General features: G+C 41.0%; 1 protein-coding gene and 1 long non-coding RNA gene across 2 annotated transcripts in view; one reads left to right on the top strand and one right to left on the bottom strand.

The window, feature by feature from the left end:
• The first annotated feature begins 1,261 nt into the window (after positions 1 to 1,261).
• Positions 1,262 to 25,129, top strand: part of Ankrd30a (ankyrin repeat domain 30A) — a 77,744-nt gene continuing 53,876 nt past the window's right edge. Inside the window, exons 1-12 of the mRNA XM_059258462.1 lie at positions 1,262 to 1,694; positions 7,622 to 7,736; positions 7,894 to 8,067; positions 10,933 to 11,039; positions 13,705 to 13,766; positions 14,498 to 14,531; positions 16,456 to 16,528; positions 19,166 to 19,226; positions 19,322 to 19,473; positions 20,060 to 20,183; positions 20,453 to 20,514; positions 22,427 to 22,520. Coding sequence (XP_059114445.1) covers positions 1,450 to 1,694; positions 7,622 to 7,736; positions 7,894 to 8,067; positions 10,933 to 11,039; positions 13,705 to 13,766; positions 14,498 to 14,531; positions 16,456 to 16,528; positions 19,166 to 19,226; positions 19,322 to 19,473; positions 20,060 to 20,183; positions 20,453 to 20,514; positions 22,427 to 22,520 — 1,303 coding nt within the window. The 5' untranslated portion in view covers positions 1,262 to 1,449. The remainder of the gene's footprint in view (positions 1,695 to 7,621; positions 7,737 to 7,893; positions 8,068 to 10,932; positions 11,040 to 13,704; positions 13,767 to 14,497; positions 14,532 to 16,455; positions 16,529 to 19,165; positions 19,227 to 19,321; positions 19,474 to 20,059; positions 20,184 to 20,452; positions 20,515 to 22,426; positions 22,521 to 25,129) is intronic.
• LOC131907337 (uncharacterized) lies at positions 19,110 to 23,921 on the bottom strand. Its single transcript, XR_009378370.1, has 2 exons — positions 23,781 to 23,921; positions 19,110 to 19,312 (listed from the first exon to the last, which is right to left on the bottom strand). It is a non-coding gene; the product is annotated as an uncharacterized LOC131907337 (long non-coding RNA).

Below are 25,129 nucleotides of genomic sequence, written 5' to 3'. Positions count from 1 at the left end.
GCTAAAAATCCTACCAATCTGATGTACCCACCAATGTATTTTAAAAGTATGTAGATTTGTTGTTCTGTTTCTATACAACTTCTTAAAATTGGAACATGGAATGGAATTTAGGATAACGTGAACCTGTGTGGCCATATTTGGCTCCAGAATAAATGTTATTTTATTCCCTTTATCTTAGTTAATGTTTCTACTGCTGGAATGAAACATCATGACCAAAAAGCTAGTTGGGGAGAAAAGTGCTTATTGGCTTATGCTTCCATATTGCTGTTCATCATTGAAGGAAGTCAGCACAGGAAGTCAAACAGGTCAGGAACCTAGAGGCAGGAACTGATGCAGAGGCCATGGAGGAGTGCTGCTTACTTACTGGCTTGCTCAGCCTGCTTTCTTATAGAACGTAGGACCACCAGTGCAGGGATGGCACCACCCACACTGGGCTGAGCCCTCCTCCATCAATCACTAATTAAGAAAACGCCTTATATTATGGAAGCATTTTCTCCACTGAGGTTCTCTCCGTTACGATAACTCTAGTTTGTGTATCAAGTTGTCCTAGAATAGCCAGCACACCCTCTGAGGTGAACTGTGTTTCTAGACTAACAAAATTATTAAGAATTTAAATTTTCACTGGGAAAACTATTGACTACAAATTACCTTTTCCAAGTCCAAAACCAAAAACTTAAGGTCACATTGCTTCATTCAGGCCCCAAATGCAGAGATTTTTACCTTCCATCAACTTGTATAACTCATACACTGTCTGGTTTGACACAAATCTCTTCCCTTCATCTCCCACGCCACAACCCCATCCACGTTGCCTCTAGTTTGGTCCATGGCCCAGTTAAAGGAGTCGCCTGCCTAGAGGCCAATAGGTTTGCTCCCCGAGAACCTTATAGCTGCCACCAAAATCCAAGGTCAAAGCTAAGCAGGGAAGCAGGCTCCAGTTGCTGTATAAGGTTCTGGGCTCATCTGCAGGCACCGGGAAAAGCAGGCAGTCTTGGAGTGCTGGGTCCTCGCTCCACCGGGCCGAGCGCTCCCGTCCCTGCTGGAGCCCTGCGGTGATCTCCTGGAAGCCGAGGCTGGCCTGCACCCCACACTAGCTGAGGGTAGACTTGCACCGCCAGGGAGGAGAGCTCGGGAGAAAGCCCAGGGTTAGTAATGCCGCTTTGCAGCTACTTGACCTCCAGGAACAGAGGAGGGCGGAGCCTTGCCCCTGCGCATGCGTGCTGGACAGCGTTTCCTGTGTGCGCATGCGCGGGGACTAGAAGGCGCGGGTTGCTAGTTTGCAGCTTTGCTTGGTGATTATTGTGCTTTAAAACCCTGCCGAGCCATGCAGCGACTTTGCCGTTGGGACTCCGTGAAACTAGGCTGGCTTTTCAGTAGGCGCTAGGGCTGCGTTGTGGTGGCAGCCGACGCCACGCGGGGAGAAGGTGCCTGTGAGGGGCGTACCCTCTTGCCATGAAGAAGATTTTTGGCTTCAGGAGCAAGGGCCCGTCGCCGTTAGGCCCCTCCGCCCGCCCGCGGAACAACTCCGTGGGCTTTGGACGTGTGAGTGCTAGTGGCTCCCACATGCCCAAGTACCACATTCACGACAAGGATATGGGCAAGATCCACAAGGCTGCAAGCGTGGGTGATGTTGCCAAAGTACAGCATATCCTTATCCTTGGGAAAAGTGGCGTGAACGATAGAGATAAGAAGGACAGGTAATAAATAGGGTCTGCGAGCTAGCGGGCCGGGACGTGGCTGGTGGGGGAGCATGCACCTTGTCTGGCTTCTGGGCTGAAAGGCAGGGCCAGAGGCTGGCTTTCACTAAGGAAGCTTGACTTCCCACCTTGCACTTGGATGCCTAAGCCTTGGTGGGGTCTAGAGCGCGCCCCTGTATGAGTAGCAAAGACAGCAACAGGAAAACACTCTAGCTCGAGTAAGATCCACTTACAGTTCCCTTTATTGGCTATGTAAAGCGAGTTAACTAAACAATTTAATTTTTTTTTGCTCACATTTAAAAACGTTTTACATTGTAAAAATACATAATGGGAGAAATATTTCTGTTCAAGGTTAAAAATTCTTCCAGTAATATTCAATAATATAATAATGTACACCTGTGTGAATGTGTTTTCTGCTGAATTTTGAAGTAGGAAAATAGTTCTATGTTCTCGAGTAGAAGACTGATAATTCCCAGAATGTGAACAACGTATCCTTACCACTCTTACATAAACCGAATAAGAATATCACGATTTAACAGTTTGAGTTTCTCATGCTGCTTTTGATTTGTGATGACACTGGGAAAAACCTTTCTAAAGTATCAAAACATGAGTTTTCACAATCAGTCAATTATCAGCAGCCAAGAGACACATCAGTGAGCAGAGCAGAAATGAAAACCCAGAAGTACCCAGTCAAATATATGTAGGAATTTAGATATTGATTCTGGTAATACCCCTGTCAGTAGGAAACTTGATCTTCATAAGCTTGTTAATTTGTTTGGAGAAAACTAGCTACAGGTTTATGTCACTAAACTAAATTCCTGATAGATTGTAATTTAAACATCAAAAAAAAAAAATAAGAAAAGTATCAAAACAAATAAGACTAAGAATGACTACAAAACTACTGTGTCATGTGTGTGTTTGTGTGTTGGGGACTGAATGCAGGTGGTGGTGTATGCTCAGGATACATTCTACCATTGAGCTTTTTAAAAGCCTAAAACAAACCATTCTCAAGACCTGACTAAGCAAAACCAAGGATAAAGCAACTGTATACTTGCACAGTATTCATATTACATATATATGAATATCACATAAAAACCATTATCATTTTACAGAGAATTTTTTAAGTTAGTGTGGAAAACCTTGAATCTAAACTATTATTATTATTATTGTTATATTTACTCATTTGTGTATTGTTGCTGTGGATCAAACACATGGCCTTGGAAATGCCAGGCAAGTTCTCTGGGACTGAACTGGATCCCTAGCCCCTGAACTCTTAATTTAATTTCCATAAAGTTTTTTTTGTAGATTCATAATAATCTATGGACAATAGAACAATATTTTGTGTCTGTGGTAAGAGCAGGAAAGTAAGTTGAGAGAGAAAAGAAATGGCACTTTTCAGGGCCTCCCTCTATGAGGATGGTGAACAGTGTGACTTCCGATGCTGAAGCTTACATTGCTTAAGACTTTTCAAACAGACAAGTTGGTAGTAAGTATTCTACCGCACTTTAAACATGTTTCTGTCTCTAAAATATATTTAGGAAATAATGAGGCGATTTCTCTTTGTTGGCACTGCTTAAAATAGCAGTGTATTAAGAAGAAGCTAGAAAATGTATTTTATAAATAAATTGCAGTCCATCCATAAGATGGAATATATGACCACTGAAGGTAGTATAGGTGTAGATATGGATTAACATGGAAAGATGGTATATCAAGTAAGGAGAGGTCATATACATATGTGGTTATGATTATACATATACACAAAGTATGGTCTATCTTAGCCATAATATATTTAAAATGTGATAAAGAAAAAAGAAAAGTTACTGATTTCTTTTTTTAGATTATAATATAATTACATCATTTCCCCTTTCCCTTTCCTCCCTCCAAATGCTCCCATAAGCCCCCTTGCTCTACTTCAAATTCATGACCTTCTTTTTCATTAATTATTGTTACATGCGTATTTGTATTATGTACTTCTAAGTGTAGCCTGCTCAGTCTGTGTAATGTTACTCATGTGTGTGTTTTCAGGGCTGACCATTTGATATTGGATAACCAATCCACGTACTCTTCCTTGGGAAGACGCCCTCTCCCACTCTGCGCTTTCCTCGTTTGCCTGTAGTTCTTTGTGTAGAGTTGAAACCTCACTGGCTTTTCCCATCCACTTTGACATGTCCATTGGTGTTGTCCTTGTTCAGTTCACATTGGCCAGTCATGTCGGTGAGACTATGGGTATAACTTCTGACATTTCTAGGAGACACAGTCTCACAGTAAGCTCCCTGTCCTTGACTCTTAAAATCTTTTTACCCATCTTCTGCTATGATCCTGAGCCTTAGGTGAAACGGTTGTTTTGTAGATGTATGCGCTGGGGCTGGACTCCGCAGCTCTGCAGTTTGGCTGGTTGTGGTTTTTCTGTAATGGTGTGTTGCAAAGAGAAGTCTCCTGGATGAGGGGTGAGGACTGCACTTACCTGTGGTGTAAGGACAAATATTCAGGATGTAGTTAGGGCTTGTGCTGGTTTAGTAAAGTAGTGGTTGTAGGGTCTTCTCCAAGATCCATGACTTCACTAGTCCTGGGTAGTTGTCTAGATGTCCAGTACCAGGCATGCTTTCCCTTCTTGTTGAATGGCCTTAAGTCCAGTTAGGGTGCTGTTGGTTACCTCCAGGTATGTGTGCCACTGCTGAACTGTTTGGGTCATAGTTCCATGCTGCTGCTGTTGTCGTGGTCCACTGGGTAGGACTGTTGGTCGCTTCCCTCCTTTGGAAGCTTGTATGGCTCCTTCTGGGACCATAAAAGATGGTCCTCAGGGAGGAGATATTCAGGTCAGTTCCAGCTCAGGAGCCTCTGGGCCCTGTGTCTGAAGTGCATGGTGTTTTCACCAATGGGAACTTAATATTCTGCCTCTGGGGGCAACCAAGCGTTACTGTTTTTTATGTTGATTTGTATCCTGTTCTTTTTTCCTGTGTGTGGGGGGTGGGGGGGACGGGAGGCTTCTACTTTCTTGGTATGTCCGCTTCCATCCTTTAGTTTGTGTGGCTTTGTCAGTGAGATGTGTTTCCTTTAGAACACAGTTGCTTTTTAGTCCAGCCAATAAGACTATGTAGTGTTATTGTGGGGTTTGCTGGTTTCTGTGGTCTCCCCCACCCCACCCCACTGGTTCAAATATGGTCTTGTTTTGTTTTTTTGTATTCATGGTGTAGAGGTTTAATGGTGTACTGTTAGTCCTCCTCCACCTCCAAATTCTCATTTGTTTATCTGCTCCTGTCATGAACCATGTGTCATGGGTGTCCTTCCTCCTTGTGTGTAACATCCGTCCTACTGGCCTGATGGTCCTGAATTCCTTTAGTTTGTGCTTGACTTAGATGTTCCTTATTCCTGCCTTGGATTTTAAAAGACTAACCTTGCTGGATATAGTAATCCTTGTTGGCAGATGTTTGCTTTACTGGCTTAGGCTATGTGGTACTACATTTTCCTGGCTGTTAGGGTTTCTGCTGAGAAGTCTTCATGTTATTCTTCGGAGACTGGTTTGGTGTGAGGGTGTGGAATCCTAGAACAGGAGTTACAGACAGTTGTGAGCTGCCATGTGGGTGTTGGGAATCCTCTGGAAGACCAACCAGTCCTCTTAACTGCTGAGCCGTCTCTCCAGCCCCTTGCCATTTGACTCTCTTGGGAGCTAAAGAGTTTCTTTTCACGTTAGAGGCTTTTGAGGCTCTAAATGCTTCATATACTTGGATGTCCTTAAATTTGGGAAATTCTCAGCTATACTTTCATTGACCTTTGTTTTTTGTTTTACACTTTTAGTTTGTATTTTAGCTCCTTAAATTAAATTGTATTTAATTTCTTTTTTTTTTTTTTTTTTTTTTTTGGTTTTTCGAGACAGGGTTTCTCTGTGTAGCTTTGGAGCCTCTCCTGGAACTTGCTCTGTAGACCAGAATGGCCTCGAACTCACAGAGATCTGCCTGGCTCTGCCTCCCGAGTGCTGGGATTAAAGGCGTGCGCCACCACTGCCCAGCGTATTTAATTTCTTAATTATGACACAGTTAATGAAAGTTGTGATCATGGTTTTCCTTTTTCTTTTATTGGTAAGTACCAGTAAAGTGGTGTCCTTGACTTCGGGTCAGTCTCGGACATTCTTCTGTTTGTTGTCATCTGATGGTATTTTCCACTGTGGATTTTATTTATTTAATTTGTTTCAACATCTTTGCATGATTTATTATCCATATTGTTGGTTTTTTTCACCTCCTGAATTGAATTATTTCATTTATCTGCTCGTTTGAACATCATTAAACCACTCATTGTTTTACAAGCTGGACTTTTGAGTTCCTTACCTGGCATTCAGCTTCTTGGTTTGGTGAACTTGTTAGAGGAATCATTGTCTTTCCTCTTCATATTGCCTGTGTTTTTCAGTTGCATTTGTGCATCTGTTGTGATACATGCCTCTTCTGGTTTGAGTTGGGAGTCTTGCTGAGCAGCTTTCTCTTGAGGGCGCAATCCCAAGTACTGCTCAGTAAGGCTACAAGCAACCACCACCACCAGTCACCAAAATAGCAGCAACCCTATTTTAGCTGGTGTTGTATTGAGCTGAAGCTGGGTCTGGTCAGTTGTCAGTTTTAGCATGCTGTGCTCAGAAGGCAGGGTCACCAGCTTCTGTGTCCTTCACAGCCCTTGCTGACTGCTGCCTTTGCTTGTCAGTGTGGCCATGTGAAAACCTCTCCCACTTCATGCCCATCTCCTGTGGTTGTCTGCTACCCAGACCCTGTAGCTTCATGTCCCCAGGCTCCCTGGGTTGTAATTGCTTCTTGTTTTCAGATAACTAGAGTAGCCCAGTCTCAAATAATCAGCCCACACTCAGGATGAAACCTAGCTGTATCACCTTTTTTTTTTTTTTTTTTCCTTCAGTGCTGGCCTGTCACCCTGGAGTAGTCATGTCATACCTCTCTGCCTACTCCCACACAGATTTGAAGCATATGTGAACTGTAGGCTTGCCCTTTGGCTAGACTGTCATTCTGTTTTTTAAGGTTTGTTTTTTTGTTTTTGTTTTTATTTTTGTTTTTGTTTTTGTGTGTGTGTGTACATGCATGCATGCATGCCATGCTGTGCATGTGGAGGTCAGATGACAAGTTTGAGGAGTCAGTTCTCCTTTTAACATGGGATTTAGGGAGTGTACTCAGGTTGTGAAGCTCTTGTGCAAAATGCCTTTGTCCATTTCATGGATGAGGAAATGAGGCAGAGAAAGGCTAAGTGATGGCTTATGAGTAGCAGACCTTAAAGAGTGTTGCTATCCAAGTCAAGATAAATCCAGAGGCTGTACTTCTTTGCAGATTGGCTGCTCTGGGCTAGGAACTAATGGTTTATTTAGCTTGAGTGTCAGGGCTTCATTGCAGCACCACACACACATCTAGTAGGTTGTGCTGTGGGATGGTCTGTATGTCAAATCTGTTGCTCTGATTGGTAAATAAATAAAATACTGATTGGCCAGTGGCCAGGCAGAAAGTATAGGTGGGACAAGGAGAGAGGAGAATTCTGAGAAGTGGAAGGCTGAGTGGGAGACACTGCCAGCCGCCACCATGACAAGCAGCATGTGAAGATGCCAGTAAGCCAAGAGCCACATGGCAAAGTATAGATTTATAGAAATGGATTAATTTAATATATAAAAACAGTTAACAAGAAGCCTGCCATGGCCAAACAGTTTGTAAGCAATATAAGTCTCTGTGTTTACTTGGTTGTGTCTGAGCTGCTGTGGGACTGGTGGGTGACAGAGATTTGTCCTGACTGTGGGCCAGGCAAGAAAACTCCAGCTACAAGGTTGTCCATGAATGTACTGCTGCCTGAAGAAAGAGGAGACATTACGTACTGTTTGGTGTTTACATTACAGGAAATATGCTTTTAGATGATGCTCGGTAATTTACTAAAAAGCACTCTCATTTTCACAGAACTGCTCTCCATCTTGCCTGTGCTTATGGCCATCCGGAAGTGGTGACTCTCTTAGTAGAGAGAAAATGTGACATTGATGCCTGTGACGGCGAGAACAGCACAGCTCTCATTAAGGTACATAGTGACCAGCGGTTCAAACTGAGATGGATTTGATTTAACTACTTAGGGGAGAAGAAATCTATTTCATTTAAATATAGTAATAATGAAATCTAAACTGTGCTTATTTTGAACTCCTAAGTTGATTATCTGTTTCTTGATGCAATCACGACAGGCCGTGCAATGCGAGGAAGAAGAATGTGCAGCTATACTGCTGGAGCATGGTGCCGATCCGAACGTGGTGGACAGCAGTGGTAACACTGCCCTGCACTATGCTGTCCACAGTGAGAACACATCCATAGCAGCCAAACTGCTCGCACACAATGCAAATATAGAAGCCAAAAACAAGGTATAATAACGACTTTATTTCCTAATAGCCAAAGTACATTCATCAGTGACATATTATAACGGTTGTTCTTGTCACCATGATCGGATTGAGAGAACACACTTCTGTGTATTTTTGTGAGGTTATTTTCAGAAATGATTAGATTACAAGGACTCTGGATCCAATAAATGTTTTAACCCATTGGTGGAATCTAAGTTTGAATATAATTACCCCTTAAAGGTACATTCATTGTGATAAAAAGAATCCATACATCAGTATCAGAAACTCACAGATTAAACCATTGCCTTATTTTCTTTTCACTACATTTGTTTATTTATTTGTGGATGTAGGACGCATGTGTGTGTGCCACAGCAGACATGTGGAGATCAGAGGACAACTTTAGGGAGTTGCTTCTCTCCTTCCACCGTATGGGACTCAGGGTTGAACTTGGGTTGACAGGCTTGGCAGTAAGAACTGTTACCTGCTGACCCATCTCCCTCCCCGTCCCCTACCTCCGCACCCATTTACCCAACTGCATTTTTAAAAGGTTTCCTTTTTACCCTCTCAGAAAAATTAGATGTTTTAGGGGCTCTAGAGATGGCGCAGTGGTTAAGTGCAGTCGTTGCCTTACAAAAAACAGAGTTCTGTTCCCAGCACCCACACGGTGGCTCACAATCATCTGTAACTCCTATTCCAGGGACTCAGCACCTCTTATTCCTTGTCTTTAACTGCTCTTGCATCTAGGTCATTCTTGTTTTCCTGAGACTGTGCAGTGCATCATTAGGTTGTTTGAGAGCACTCTGAGTTGTTCATGTAAGCACTCAAAGCTGTAACACTCCTCTTGGAGTCTCCTTCAGTGTGTCCCAGAGGTTCTGGTGAGGTGTTTGTCCTTTTTCATTTGATTCTAGGAACTTAAAATCCCCTCCACCTCGATTTCTCCAATCACCAGATATTTGTGTAGTTTCTTTGCCTTTGATTTCTACTTTTACTTCACTATGATCATACAAGGAATTATTTTGGTTCTTTTTCACTGTTATACTTGATTTGTGGTCTAGAATGTGGCATGTTTTAGAGAAGTTTGCATAGGCTTCTTCGAAGAATGTGTATTCCCTATCTGTTGCGGGACATACTCTGTGGAGAACAGTTAAGTGCATTTGAGCTACGGTGTACTTTAACTCGGAAGTTTCCTTCTTGATTTTTGGTTTGAGTGAACTATCTAAAGATTAGAATGGGGTGCTGAAGTCACCCACTATTACTGTATTAAAACCTGACCTTTTATGTCCATTGTAATTTGTTAGTTTTTCTGTTTTCGGATTGCTGTTTGTCTTCTCATTTGTCACCTCTTAATGTTACGGGTCCGCTGTTCTGCCACTTTGGACATGATAGTGCCTCTGTTCATCTGTTCCTCTCGTGGAACTCGGGAGTCTGTTTTCTTTTTCCACTGTGGGATCAGGTTGTGAGACATGTACGGCAAGTCCTTTACCCACTGAACCATCATGCTGGCCTCCTGTAAGGATCTTTTGTAGTGGTGGCTTGACTGTTGTGAATTGTCTCAGTGTGTGCTTGTCGTAAGTGTTCTTATTTCTCAGTCAGTTATAAGTGATAGCCTTGCTGGGTAGAGCAGTCTAGTTAGCAGTGCCCTTACTTGTCAGGGCTGGAAATAATTGTTCCCTATGTGCACACAGCTCTCCTGGCTTAAGATTACCCATGGCAGATCTGACGTGTTTGCCTTTTGAGTCCGTGGGTGTTTTTCCCATACAACTTTTCATATTGTTTGTGTTCTTTGTGTTTTGACATCTTCACTGTTCCATGTCATGGGGCGGGTCTTCTCTGTCATGTCATTGGTGCCTCTTGTTTTGGAATCCTTCTTTTTTACACTTACGCTTTTTGTTGCTATTATAATTTCATTGGACAGGTTTTCTTTGCCATTAGTGTTGTCTTAGGACCTTGGTCTACCCCACTGGTTTGTAAGGGTTGCGTTTGTTTTGGTGATTTATATTTTGTCTAAGATTAAGAACAAAAACAAAAAACCTGAGTCTCAGTTAAAATGATGCCAGAGTACAAACAGATGAAAACCAGTGGATGTGAACAGGTATCCAGGATCGTCAAAAGCTAGAACTCTTCCTCCTGCGCTTTCCAACAGAAACAGCATTCCTTCATTTTATAAGAGAAGACCCACAGACCATGTATTAATAAGCAATGAACGTCCATCTGTGTCTATGACTTTCATTCCGTGCCATTTCCTTGGTGACTCACTTGGAGCAGGAGTGTCTGACAGTGGATCCTGGGATCCTGGCACAGTAAATAGATGAGAAGCAGCAAGTTTGCACAGTCCAGAGCAGTGGTTCTCAGGCTTCCAATGCTGCGACCCTTAATACAGTTCCTCAGGTTGTGGTGACTCCCAAGCATAAAATTATTTTCATTGCTACTTTATAACTGTAATTTTGATGCTGTTATGAATTATTATGTAAATATCTGATTTGCAGCCCCGAAGGGTTATGACCCACAGGTTGAGAACCACTGGCCTAGTGGGAACTTCCACACTTACAAAGCCTTCAAACCCACTTCCCCGAAACTTACTCCTTTAGTGTTAGCGTTTGCCACAAAAAAAATATTTTCAAAGGAAGATTGAGTAAAGTTGGCGATTTCCTTTACTACTGCTAGCTGTGTCACACACTGTTGTACGGTTTATTAAAAGGTAACTTTGCTCATTAATTCAATATGATGCTTAAAGTTTACCGTTCTTTTAGAGCTACTGAAACAGAAGATAGCATGACTTGTCTTCCAGAGATGCTGGATTGGCTGGATTACACCCACGTAATTCCTAAGTACAGTTCAGTTGAGAAGTCAGCAATTTGTGAATTACAGATTGCTTCTAATGTCTTACAGGATGACCTCACACCTCTGTTACTTGCCGTAAAGGAAAATAAACAGCATATTGTGGAATTTTTAGTAAAGAAGAAAGCAAGTATTCATGCAGTTGATCAGCTTGGAAGGTATAGTAGTTTGTTCTTTCAAGAAACATTTGGGTCTGGGGAATGACTGTGGGTAAGTGTGCTTGCTGCATGTGTGAAGCCCTAACACTCATGTAAACCAGGCATGGCAGTGCGTGCTTATAACCCAAATGATGGACACTCATATAAACCATGCATGGCTATGCATGCTTATAACCCAAATGATGAGGAGTGGAGAGAAGCTTACCAACCAAGGTGGATTGGGGAATTTCAGATTCAGTTAGAGACCTTGTCCCAAAACAAAAAGTGGTGCATGATAGAGGAAGACACCCGATGTCCTCCTCTGGCCTTTGCGTGTGTGCACACCTGCTCATGTACATACACACCACACAGGTCCGCATACACCATACACCTGTACGCATAAACCGTACACCATACACACACACACACACACACACACACACACACACACACACCATACACCACACACATGTATGCATACAGCATATACCACACATACACACACAGCATACACTACACACATGTATGCATATAATATGCACCACACACACATACACATACACTATACACCACACACACACACACACACACACACACACACACACACACACACGTATGCATACAACATACACCATGCACCATACACACATGTGTGCATACACCACACACGTACACATACACCACACACATCTAACAAACAAACAAAAACTGGTGTTATAGCATGTTAACCACTGAGAAATATAAATTAAGAAGATTAACTTAATTACTGAGATGTTGAAAAACATCAATACCTACAGTAGGTAGATAAGAAGTTATTCAGACTGAGCAACACAACCTGTATTTGGATTCACATTCCCTTTTAATGAGTGATATTTGTAACCTGATCTATGATCTCATATTAGCTTTAGTTCTATAAACCTTTAGTTTGCGTTTTGACTCAACATTGAATTCTTAAATTTTTGGTAACCTTTTAAACCTCTGCTTATATACTTTTCCTTTTAAGTAGAAGTTGAGCCTAAGTAGAAGTTGCAACTTATTCTTTCCTTCCACTTTTTGTTTTCAATTACTCTTGTGAAGAATGTCGATGTTAGGTTGTCAAGTGGCTAATCATCATTACATACTGTTCATTTTTTTCTGTTTTGTTTCTAATAGTCTGACATTTTTAATTAGCTTGAGCAGAAGGGAAGGGGTAGCCTGAAATGGCCAATCTGTTCCTTTAATGAAAGTTAAGTCATTGGTGGGAATAATGGGAAAAGAGATAGTTTTAGATTCACATAGTACTAGGCTTGACTTCCGGCTTCCTGGTATGAAAAGGAGGATAACCTATCCTTTGGGTTGTACCAGGGCTGAGGGATGGCTCAGTGGGTAAGAGTGCTCGCCATACAAGCAGGAGCACTGTAGTTCGAACCTCCAGCCCCTGTGTAAATAGCCAGGCGAGCCTGTGTGTGTCTGTAATCCTAACATCGAGGGGGCAGAGATAGGCAGGTCCTGGGGCTTCCTGGCCAGCCTGCCTAGCCTGAAAGGTTTTGGCTAACCAGCCAAAAGCACTCCTGGTTTGGTGGAAGGGCCTGTTTTAAAGGAGTAGGGGGAGGGTGGTAAACCAGAAGCTCACCTTCTGGGCCAGGCAGGCAGGCCAGCAAGCTCCCGGACCTGCCTTAGCTTTTCAGTGTTTAAAATAGGGATAAAAAGGAAGCCTTTCAGCAGACATCTCTAAATCAAGGAAGATTCCACTCCTACAAGACCCAGGTCCTCGTCATGACTGACCACGTATAACAGAGCAATTTGTCTTCCATGCTAATTAGAGATAAATGTAGAAGTTAAGCATTGTTTTAGGAGAGAACTATTGGTTCAGAGCTTGAGTGGATAGGCAAGGAATAGTGCCCAAGCCAAGTCTTAATCTTTATGTTTTCTGCCCTTGGTGTGATTGATTAGTTCAGTTATAGGAGACAGTTCCCTAATTTATTGAGATGCTTGCCAATACATTTAGTTCAAATTACTGTGTAGCTGATTTGGCTCAAACAGCCACAAAGAATTGAAGTGCTAATAATGAAGGTAAGCCTCAGTATTTGTAACTAACTACAGCAGTGTTAGAACCTGTGAATGAACACACACTCATGTAGATTCTGCTTGGAACTCCGAAATAGCTTAGCATGGATTTGTATTTTCTCTGTGGATCTTCAGAGAAACTTGGTAACTGAAAGTTCTAAAATCATAATTTTTTGAAAAGAGTCTTCACCCTAAGAGAAATGCGCTACCCAAGAGTAAACCATTGCCTGCAGGGCTGGAGCACTGTGTTGAGGACACCTTCCATCCTGCCCGCCATTCTAGTTAACCCGCCATTCTAGTTAACCCACCATTCTAGTTAACCCGCCATTCTAGTTAACCCACCATTCTAGTTAACCCACCATTCTAGTTAACCCGCCATTCTAGTTAACCCGCGATTGTAGTTAACCCGCCATTCCAGTTAACCCGCCTTCAGTTCTTCACCATCTCACCTGCGTTTTCCTTTCCTCAGAAGCACACTCAATAGCTTGGAGAGCCTGTACATTTGAATGATGTGGGATATGATTCTGATATTAGCTCTGATTTCATTTGTGGTTCTGTTATGAAGTTAATTAATATATTTAGTAATTGTTTTGGTTATCAGGATTAAAATGGTAATTTTTGTCATTCTTTTGTAACATAGCAACAGACAATTACTTGAATATGATGGAGAGAGACTAAAATATTCTGAAAATAGTAATCCAGGTAAGATTCCTCCTGAAGAATCACTCTTTGTGGCCTTCCTTGGGTAAACATGGAAAGTTAAGAAAGTTTTGATCACAGAAGAGCAATATATAACAAAAATCACTGTATAAGTGACATTTGTACCTTTTTCTTTATTCTCAGTCTAGAATTGAGGATTATTTAAGAAATTAGTTAAAGGAAATTTACAGACTAAAAGAATATTCCTGAAAAAAAATATTTAATTTTAGCCCCTGAAATCCATTAAGAAAATTATTTTCAGTTATTTTAATGTAGATGTTTTGTTCATCTACATTACAGCAGGTTACACTTATTAAGAGAATGTTATTTTAGTTGTTGGAGTCACTAATAAAGTATTGCAACTAAAAATAGCTACAATATTTTTTTCACTAATTTTTATCAATTTCTTCCCTAGGTATAGAGTTAAAATTGTTCTGTGTGTTTTCAGAGACTTCAGTTTAGGAGAGAATACCAGTATTGTCCTTTGATCTTTTCATAGTAGGCTTACTAAATATTTTTTCCAACAATAAATAACTTCTTTTTTTTTCTTTTGTTAGTGTGTGTGTATGTGTGTGCATGCACTGAGAATGGAACCTGGGACCTTACATGCCTGTATTGTTAGCATTCATTCTAGGATAGCCTCTAGGTGTAGTACCAAAGAGAAGCATTAATAATAATAATAACACATTGTTCTAGTGTTAATTTTAAATGTACTTTATATTTTTCTTTAACAGTGGATAATGGTTCTGAAGATGAATCTTTAGCCAGGTGGGTAGGAATATATAACATTGTTAAAATTAAATGTTAACTGATTAGAGAATGCAGGGGATAGAAACAGAGATTTGTTAAGTGTTCTGCTGTGAGCTAGATATTGTGTGGTATGATTAACATTTATTTCTTACAGTGGCCACAGGGCTTTGCAAAGCATCTGCTGTTGTTAACCCACCTCCCCCTTCTGCTTTCCTTACAACTCATTAAGCAGCAATCACTCAGAAAGATTAATTAGCCTATGATCCCATGGTTAATTGATACCTTATCTATGATTTGACTTTCTATTTTAACAAAGGTTTATTTATTCATGCTAAGTTTTTTTTAATTATTATTTTATGTTTATGAGTGTTTTGCCTGCATGTAAGTCTGTGCCCATGTGTGTGCCTGGTACCATGGAGACCAGAGGAGGTGGTCAGATTCCCTGAAACTGGAGTTACAGGTGGCTGTGAGCTGCCCATGTGGGTGCTGGAAGCCGAACTTGGGTCCTCGGAGGAGCATCCAGTGCTCTTAATTGCTGAGCCATCTCTTCAGCTCCCAATCCAGTCTGCTGCCCCTCTGCATAGATTGATGAGGGCCTGTGCAGCACTGAATAAGATTTAGGACAGGACAACTTAGAAAGTCAAATGCAGTTATGCTACCTTTGATCTAAGTCTTCCTTAGAAGTAGTTACACTCCTAGAGTTTGCCCTGCTGGTGCATAGTGAGTGCTTTTAACTGCTGCATCATCTCCCAGCTCACTTCTCGTCTCTAACCGTTTTTTACCTTTATTTAATTTTCATAACTGATTTTTCTCAACTAAAATAAGTTATTCTTTCCCATTTTCTTTTTGTCAGCTAAGTATTCCTGACACTCTTTAGACAAAGTGAAAACCACTAGAATTTCAGAATTTTAAGGAAACTTAGAAAGTTTCTGCTGAAAACCGTTAAAAATAGTTTGAGCTCCTGGGCAGTCCTTTAGCAGACAGGAATGTGGCTCCACATCCGCTGTCACCCCAATTCACAGGAGGTCGTATAGAGCCCCTCACGTACCAGCAGACTGGAGGTGCATGAGTCTGTCCTGTGTCAGATGTCCCCTCATCTGTGCCTCTTCCCGGCTCATGTCCTTATGGGTAGGCCACAGTAGGGTTAGCCAGAAGCCTGGTCAGTCACAAGCTTCCAGGTGGGTGGTAGGGGATAGAGATGTCACTCACAGGAAGATACAGTTGCTTCCTGTCATCATTTGATCCCACCCTTATCTCAGGATCCGTGCCTTCACAAGGTGATGGTTTAAAGGTTGAAAATTGCCATTGAGCCCTGCAGAAAAGGGACCTGGGAGTGGAAACCTATAGGAATGAAGGTATTTAGCTGTTCATAGGAGGTAAAAGGTACAGGGTCCGAGTACCTATGATGACTTTCAAGGGAGTGGTAGTTTGTGTGTACTTAAGTAAGACATGACCTATTTAGGAAAAATTAATTGGATTTTTATAGTTTTTAACATTTTAATATCTAGAAAATGTATTTCCAACAACATTAACTTGTACTTAAGTATACTTAAAATAATTTTCAAACCCTTTAAATATTTCATAGGGTTCCCTATACTGCTTTATGGTACCTGGAAGCTACAGGGTCCTAGGTCTTACTACATAACCCTCCCCAGCCTTCAGCACTTCGTGTAAACAGACTGGCCTTCAACTTGTGGCAGTCTGACCCACTTTGTGATTGTAGGCATGTGCCACCAGTCCTGGCTTGAAGGGTCTTAATCAGGTCATTTTCAGACTGATTACAAGGCTGCCATCTTTGACAGGGTTTGTCCCATGTGTTAGGTCGTCAGGTTCTCTACAGCTGTGCAGACAAAAGTGATGTCAGACATCCACGAGGTAACTGGTTGTTCCTAGATTTCTTTTAAGAACTCGGCTTAGGATGTTTGTTGGCTGTCGTCCTAAGGTCTTCTAATACACCCGATCCTGCTGATTCCTGGCCTACATCAGATGAAGATGACTACAATTTTGATAGCAAGGTAAAATGAAGTTTCGTGAAAATAATGGTTTTGTTTTGTTGGTGTTTGCTCTTAGATTTAGTGGTGGTCTATCACTGTTTTATGTGGAGTATTGATCAGAGAAAACTACTTTGTAGAACAGTGACTAATCAAATTTTTTTATTTTGATGAATATCAAAGACTGATCGTTCCTTAGGGAGGTAGAAACTAGAAAAATAAATGAACCAGAAAATCCACAGTGACAGGAAAATTCCATCAAGGAAAACTTCTTACAATACAGAAAATATGAGATTGAATCAAAAATTACTTCAATAAATATACCTTATTAACACTTGTAAATTATATGGATATGACTTTTATAATATACCCAAATTAATATCTGATGGGCCTAGTTAGTATAGTAAATCATGGACTCTCCATGGTGCCTTTATGTTCAAAGTTATAAACATACAGCATACAGTTTCTGTCTCTCTTTTTTCTTGGACATCTCTTAGTATGATATAGTTTTTGTTTTGTTTTGTTTTTTTGTTTGTTTGTTTGTTTTTCAGTTCAGGATTTCTCTGTATAACCCTAGCTGTCTTGGAACTCACTCTGTAGACCAGGCTGGCCAGGAACTTACAGAGATCCACCTTCCTCTGCCTCCCAAGTGCTAGGATTAAAAGCATACACCAACACTGCCTAGCTGTATGATATAGTTTTTAGGTGAGCTTTTTCTATTATTTCTATCCTTAGTCTGCATATAAATTACCATAATACCAGAAATTGTAAAAATGCTCCAACTTAAGTCTGTTTATTACAGTCTATATTGAGAGGGTTTTCCCACATCATTCCCTCCAGTTTTAACTATATACTTGAAGAGTAAGTGTTCTACCCCCAAATAAAGTCTTTGGAATTTTGAGAACTATGGCTTACCTTTATATTCCTTTTTAATGTAAACTCAGGTGCATTGTGTAGAGGAAATATCACATATAAAAAACATAAAGTCTATTGAATTTCTAAAAACATGCTTGCTTTTTATTTGCTTTTGAGGTTTAGATGTAAACTCATGTGAGCTACACTGAGCAAATGTCATGTAAAAAACAAAACAAAACAAAAGCAGATTAGAAAAGTATCATGAAAAAGAAGAAGGCACCAGTATATGTCTACTGTCCTGAAACTGTGAATTTTCAATTATCAATGAGATGATTAAAATATCTTAAGCTTATCTTGAGACCCTCCCCATATTGGATTAAATAATATATTTTTGAAGCTTTATATATTACCCATAGAATTTTGATTAGCAAATCTTCTCCAAGTAGGACATTAATGAAACATTATTTTTGCAATGTTTCCTTCATCTGATAATGGTGTTATATCTCTCAGATGATGGTAGATAACCATGATTAACTAATAAAGCATTATTTTATAGTACAGAATTAAACTTTTCATTTTAGTAATATCTACAAATTATAACCACAAATAATTACTACGGATGTACTATGAATCAAGGCTCTAATACTTCTGTACAAATCTTAGGCTTCAATGTTGTACTGGATTTTTTTATGTCAACTTGATACAAACCAGCGTTATCTGAAAGGGAAAACCTCAATTGAGAAAATGCCTCCATAAGATCGGAGTATAAGGCATTTTCTCAATTAGTGATCAATGGGGTAGGACCCAGCCCATTGTCGGTAGGGCCATCCCTGGGCTGCTGGTCCTGGGTTCTATAAGAAAGTAGGCTGAGCAAGCCATTAAGCAGCACCCCTCCATGGCCTTTGCATCAGCTCCTGCCTCCAAGTTCCGCCCTGCTTGAGTTCCTGTCCTGACTTCCTCTGATGATGAACAGTGATGTGAAGTGTAAGACAAACTCGCTCCTCCCTAACTTGCTTTGGTCCTGGTGTTTCATCGCAGCAGTAGTAACCCTAACCAGGACAGGTTTTCTCCTTTCTTCTTCACTTAAACTCATTCAGTATTTTCCTCCCTTCTTCACTCTTTCTGTCCCTCCCTTACCATTTTAATGTCCACACTTTCCCTCCAGGATACATGTCCCATGTCTTCAGTGCCCTGTGTCAGTGTTTTTCTCTTCACTGTTGGCATATTTAGTCACATCCTCTCTTTAGTTGCTGTGTGTGGCTTTGCCAGTCTTTGCCCCACAGTAAAAAATACTTATTCTTTTTTCCCTTCTCTCCTAGAAAGAGCTACGTATATATAATAGTTTACTTTTTGCTTTTTGGCACACAAGGTAGAATAACTTACACTGTTTTCCCACAGCTGCAGAAAAATCAGTCCTCATAGTTTCTCCTCTAAAAGTAATTTATGAAAATGTAAGTCACGGTGGTGTGTTCAGAGTAGTTTAAATTTCTTAAATGTTGGTGTTTTCAGAAGTACTCTAAATTGTGAATTAATTTTTGTTGTAGGTTATTTCATTTAAGTAATACACTAAAGGATATCACAAAATTGTGTAATAATTAGGTATAAGGAAAGTAAAATTTTGGTGATATTCGTATCCCATGATCTTTACGCAGTGAAGGTCTGTGGTTAGTACATGACAGAATTAATATTTGAATCTGTCTGAAGGATTCAGAAACATTCTTCGTGTTAGATCAGATAATAAGAGTGAATATACAATTGTTTTATTTTTATTATATGTTATTTTCGAAATTATTTTTGTTTTTCTAGAATGTCCCCAAAATTAACTTAACAGAGCTGTGGACAGCTGCTCAGCAGTCCAAGAAAAACCGTAAGTCATTTGCAGAGGCCTGTTCTTCTGCTGCCCGTTGATCTCAAAGCAGATGTCCTCATGTGGTCGTCTTGTTTTGTTTTGTTCTGTAATAGAAACAAAATGTGGCTCTGAGAACCTAGGAAGCAGAATCCTGTTTGACAATAGTAATTCTAATAGTGAAGATGAAGATGGAGTTGAAATCGGTCCTGGACCACCAGCCAGAGTCCAGACCTTTTCTCCATCCTGCCAGTCACCTGACCCAATGGTTTGTAAATTCTTTTATCTTTAAAGCTCAGGAATCGCTTTTGATTAGATGGGGTTTTGGGGGGAGAGGGGTCCTTTCTCCTTTCATGTAAATATTAAGTCATGTTCTCTTTTAAAAAGATTTATTTATATGAGTATTTTGCTGCATGTATGTATACTTGTAGGCCAGAAGCATCAGGTGCCCTGGGACTGGGCTTGCATATGGTTCTGAGCTCCCATGTGGGTGCTGAGAATTACAGTCGTGTCCTCTGAAACACGGCAAGTACTCTTAACTGCTGAGCCGTCTTTCCAGCCCCATACACTGCTCTTCACATTCCTCAGGTCTGCCTTCTAGGTCCTCTGTACTCGGTTTGGTATGTCGCAGACTGAAGGCACTGACCTTTATCTTACTGTGACCTACTGTCACCCATTTTCACTGAACAGTAAATAGCCCCCTGTAAATTGCACTGAAATACTGAAGTTGGATGCTTTCCCCGTAGGAAGGACCAACTAAGCCCGCAGTTGGAAGAGAAGAAAGCAGCGGTGCTGATGCTGTTGGAAGAGAAGGAAGCGGTGCTGATGCTGCTGATGCTGTCGGAAGGGAAGAGAGCGGTGCTGATGCTGTCGGAAGGGAAGAGATTGGTGCTGATGCTGTCGGAAGGGCCTCACAAGAACAGCCAAACCCTGACAGTTTAACCTGTGGCGACCATTGGCGCAAAAGTAATAAAAGTGGTGAGTTAGTGAACACTTGAAATAACTTCCATGTTTGAATACTGTTATAAAAAGCTGAATTCTAGATCAGAAATACTATCTGTTTCTTATAAATACTTTTCTCTTGCCCTTTTTTTCTGATACTAGTTTTTCCTGAAACTGCTTCAACCCAGTGAAATTCCTTTTTGCTGTTATCTCTACTGTAATTTTGTGAATGTAGATAAACATGCATGTGTTTAAAATTCAGTGATAAACGTTCTCATTAATGCACGTGTGACCGTGTCTTACAGAAATGATGTCTGCCTTAGGATTAGGAGAAGACGAAGACGAAGAGTCTCCTTGGGATTCTGAGGTACTGACAAATACCGTAAATGGAGGCACTTACTTTACTTCTACCTCACTGTGTCCTCACATTTTCAGCCTACAGATAATAGTTCTCTACCAAGTGCTGCTAAGTTGTGTGATTCAGTTAATGGGGTAGACATCAGAAGGAACCACTTTGGATTAAGTAAAAATTAAAAAACCATTTCAACCCCTGACCTGAAAGATTCTGTGATAGATATGGGTGTGTGCAGGTCCCATGGGGTCAGAGGGAAATCGGGATCTATAGTTTTACCTCGGAAACCTGAAAAGATAGCAAATGAGACTTGAGAGTGTCATTCTGCTGGATTGTAAAGTATAAATCTGTGAGGGAAACGTCAGGAGAAGGAAAAGAGTGAATGTAACCTTGTGGGGTTACAGCAGCCCTGTTTAAATTTATCTTCGTTTAATTTCTTTAATAGATTGAAATCATTTTCAGAAGTGAAGTACGCTGACTACCTGTGTAGGATCCGTGCTTGAAGTAACATAAATAGCAATAATGATGACCAGTTTTAATGACACCACCACAGAAAGAGAAGGGGACAGCTTGGAATTGTAGTGACTGTGCATACTGGAACCACCACAACCAGGAGACATGTTCATACTTAGTTCTGGCATTTAACATTCATAGAATTTGGGGGGAAATTAACCTATCTGAACATCAGTGACTTTGTTATGCCATAAAGATAAGTGGCGAGGAGATAAAAACATTTTGTGAGTATAGCATGTCTACAAATATGTGGCAGCAAGATCCTACTGCTCTTCAGAATGAAATGAACACTGAGGGCCAGTTTCACACTTGAGGGCAGTAGAGAAGTAGTGTCACGAAAAGAATGGGAAGGTAGACGTGGCAAACACATTTCCAGTGTGGAAATGGTAAGTCTCAAGAAACCGTTGACTGAAAAAACCTAGAAGAATATAGTGATTCAGTGTGTAAGGTCTTCCTAATGAGATCTTAAATGCTTTGCCCCTGAGTAAATTTCTGTGACTGAGTTACCATTACGTCTGAGGCAGTGAGATGCTGAATATTACAAATGAGGGCTGAAGGTTAGGGTAATCATAGAACAGAAGACCAAACAACTTGTTGTAAGTCAGTCTAACTGCTTTATATAAAGAAAATAGGAGGGAGTTTGGATTTCGGACAAAGTGGAGGTGGCGTTAGCATGCTCTCTGAGAATGATGTGTAAACTCCCAACTAGAGGATGAAAGCAGCAGCCAGCCCCATGAGAGTCAAGAACGTTCCAATGAGTCACATTTGTTCATTTTGATCTAAATGTCCAGAGATGATTCAGAAGCACCAAGTTGAATATTCATTCATAGATGTATAATATACTGTATACAAAATAATTCCATAGCACATTTTAAACACTGAAATACATTTATGTCCTTTCTTATCAAAGCTTACTGCATATTTTGGAATTTCTTTTTTGATTGGGAAGGGGTCACATTCTACATTTGATTTTTGTGCGCTTTTATTTATGAAAACAGAAAATGTTTCTTACTATACTTGCCAGGTTTCTTACTTTGACTTTAAATTTCTGTCATTGGACATATTTTAAATATTTCATGCTGTATTTAAGTAAGTGAACTTACAAGAATTTCTTAAGATGTCTGTTTTCTTAATTGTCCTCTTACATTGCATGGTGAAATAATGTTACGTGTTCTTAGCTTAGCAGCTTGCTGAAACATGAGAATAAGTTAGTCTTTTAAGGAATGTGTTCTTCCCTGCTCACTGTCATAGTTGGTAACCAGATGCAGAGCCGAGATAGGTTTGATCGAGAGCACATGTAGGTTCCTTTATTGACATGTTTCTTTTCAGTGCATGCTTGTCCTGTTTTTCTAACAGTGTTTAGAAAATGATTAAGAAATCCGTATGTAACTCATTTTGATGTCTGTTTCAACAGAGTATCTCTGCCAGTGTTTCACTGAAGGGTGTAGGTGTTTTATCTGGGACTCTGGATCGGACAGGAGAGACTAGAGTGCATGGACACGTAGAAGGTAAGAACTGTTTTATGTTTAAAAAGTCACTTGACAGATGTCTATTTAGAATATGATGTGGGTTGTCAGCTGAGTTTGTAGAAGTAAGCAGTGGTAAGTTGTGCATGAATTCCCAAGGTTCAGCAACAGAGTAAACCAAGTGTTATTAGCAGCTGCCCTGCTCTGCTTGTTCATGGGAAGCTGTTCAGAAGCTTGAGGGAAAGGGCACTAAAGATAAGGACGGCAGAGAGCGCAGAGGACAGGTGATGGGCGAGAAGGGGGTGCGTATCGTGATGGGTGGGAAAGTACACTGCATTAGAGATATGGGAGATGTGAAGGAAGCTTCATTCCCAAGTGCGGGAGGAGCAGAGTCAGCTCCACTCCTGCTTTCTGGCTGTGAGAAGACCTGGGGTCAGAGTACCTGACCATGCAGAGCTATTGCTGTTTCCTGTAGACAAACATGCACCTGGGTATCACGTGCTCTGCTTGTCACCTGACCAAAGGACTGGCATGAAACAGCTTAGGGTGGATTTGGGTTTACAGCTTACCAAGGGTTACAGTCTTTCATCAGGGTGGCATGGTGGGAGAGTGCAGATAGCTGGTCACACAGTGTCTGAGGTTAGGAAGGAGAGAATGGGCAGGAAGCGGGAGGCTAGGCATTAAAACCTCAGGACCCACTCAGGACCCTCTCTCTGCCTCTAGCAAAGCTCCGCCTCCTAAAGCTTTTACAGCCTTTAGGAATCACCACTGGCTGGGGACCAAGTGCAACACAGGAGCTTGTGTGGACCGTCTCACACTGTAGCCACATGTACATGTATAATTTGTTGTCCTCTAAAATGTTGCTACTTCACAGAAAAATTTTCTGAACACCAAAACAATAGAAAGAATAAAATAGTGAGATTGGTTTTGAAGAGCTCAGGAAAGCCATGTCCTGACAAAAGTCCACAAGAAGGTTGAACTCAGCCCTCTCTGGGGAATGATAGGAACTTGAGGTTCATTTCCCGAACTACATAGAATGATAGGATTTGGAATTAGACTCATCACAGAGCAGTTTCTCTGACTTTAATGAATCAATTGCTGGTGTTGACGCAAAAATATAACCCTCACTGCTAGAGAAATAGGAGGTTGTTTTGGAGCCAGATAGGATTGTTGATAACTTATTCATGTGTAGTGCGAATTCTAATTGGTCTTAATAGTAAAAACCTGGAGTCAGGTATCAGGGTAAATGCTGAAAGATCAGAGAAGTAAAGTAAAGGAGCAGCCACTAAAGAGACTTCTTACCTGTACAGAATCCTCAGACCGAAGAGGGGCTGAGCTCCTGTCTCCACCCAGCCGTATCACTTCCTGTCCGTTGTCTGTATAGACCTCCAGACCTCTAATGGTTAGCTAATGGCTAGCTCCACCTTCTGTTCTTCACTCAAGCTTTATTTGTTAGAGGACAAACAAAACATCACCACATTTATATTCCAATGTGACAACAGTTTCATGGAGTTTTAATACCAATAGAAAAAAATAATCATAAGTCAACATGCTGTAAAAATACATGATGGATGTTGGCTCTGTTTCTGTGTTTACTGTGCAAGCTTGAGCACCTGCATTTAATTTCCCACAACACACAGTAATAACCCCCTCCCCCCAAAAAAAAAACTCAAAACAGGTAGCAGGACTGGGAAGGCAAAGACAGCCATGTCGCCAGGGTTTGCTGACTAGCCAGCCTAGCCTGCCCAGCAGGTACCAAGCCAATGAGAGAGTCTGTCTCAAAAACACCAAGAACCACCACCAAAAAAACCCCAAACAAAACACTATGGGCAATAAACAGGGTCTGAACAGCCATGGCCTCTACGTGTACCTGCAGGCACATGCACCCAGTCCTCTCTTCCTTCCCTCTACACCACCCACCCATCCACACCCCTCCACACATACACATACACATACATCCACCCACCGTAATAAACGGTAGAGACATTAGGGGAATGGGTTACAGAAAGTCTCTGCTCTGGGCATCAGATGATATCTAATAATGTTCTCAGCCTTTGAGTTGGTGGAATCTATGGAGTCTGTACATTCCAAAAAGGATTATCCTTGTTAGTCACAAAGATGATGGGCCAAATACAGAGATGGACAATAAACAGCTGGCTGTTTGTGGATAAAGGTAGCTCAGAATGACTTGGCTCTGGCCCTGCATCATTCTAATTCTCTATAATTATTGACATTTTAGTCAGCCTTGTGCAGTGTTTAGTGGAATGTTTAACACAGGCATGGCTTTTTTTTTTTTTTCGTTAAACTTCAATTCATACTTTCCTATGCTGACCAAAGACTCAGGTCACATCCCGAGGTGAGATTTGAATGGCGATTAAGATGGTTCTGGACCTGAGATGTTCTGAAGGTAATTGGAGATAGTGTGGTTCTGGACCTGTGATGTTCTAATACTCTGTGGCCACAGAAGTTGTGACTGTCAGCCTCTGTAGTCTTTAACACAAATGTGGCATTTTTTTCCCCCTCAGAGCATTAGTTAACAGTTCTCCCAGTTGGCCAAGCATCTCATTTTCTGCATGTAAAAGTCAATTATGCTTTGATGTCCTGTGGTCCTGGGAAAACTCCCTTCTAGAATCTGATAAAGACTAGGATGA

Source organism: Peromyscus eremicus, chromosome 3 (genome assembly GCF_949786415.1).
Source record: "Peromyscus eremicus chromosome 3, PerEre_H2_v1, whole genome shotgun sequence".
Lineage (NCBI taxonomy): Eukaryota > Metazoa > Chordata > Mammalia > Rodentia > Cricetidae > Peromyscus > Peromyscus eremicus.
The sequence above is the reverse complement of the archived record's forward strand: the minus strand, read 5'-3'. Positions and strand labels throughout refer to the sequence as shown.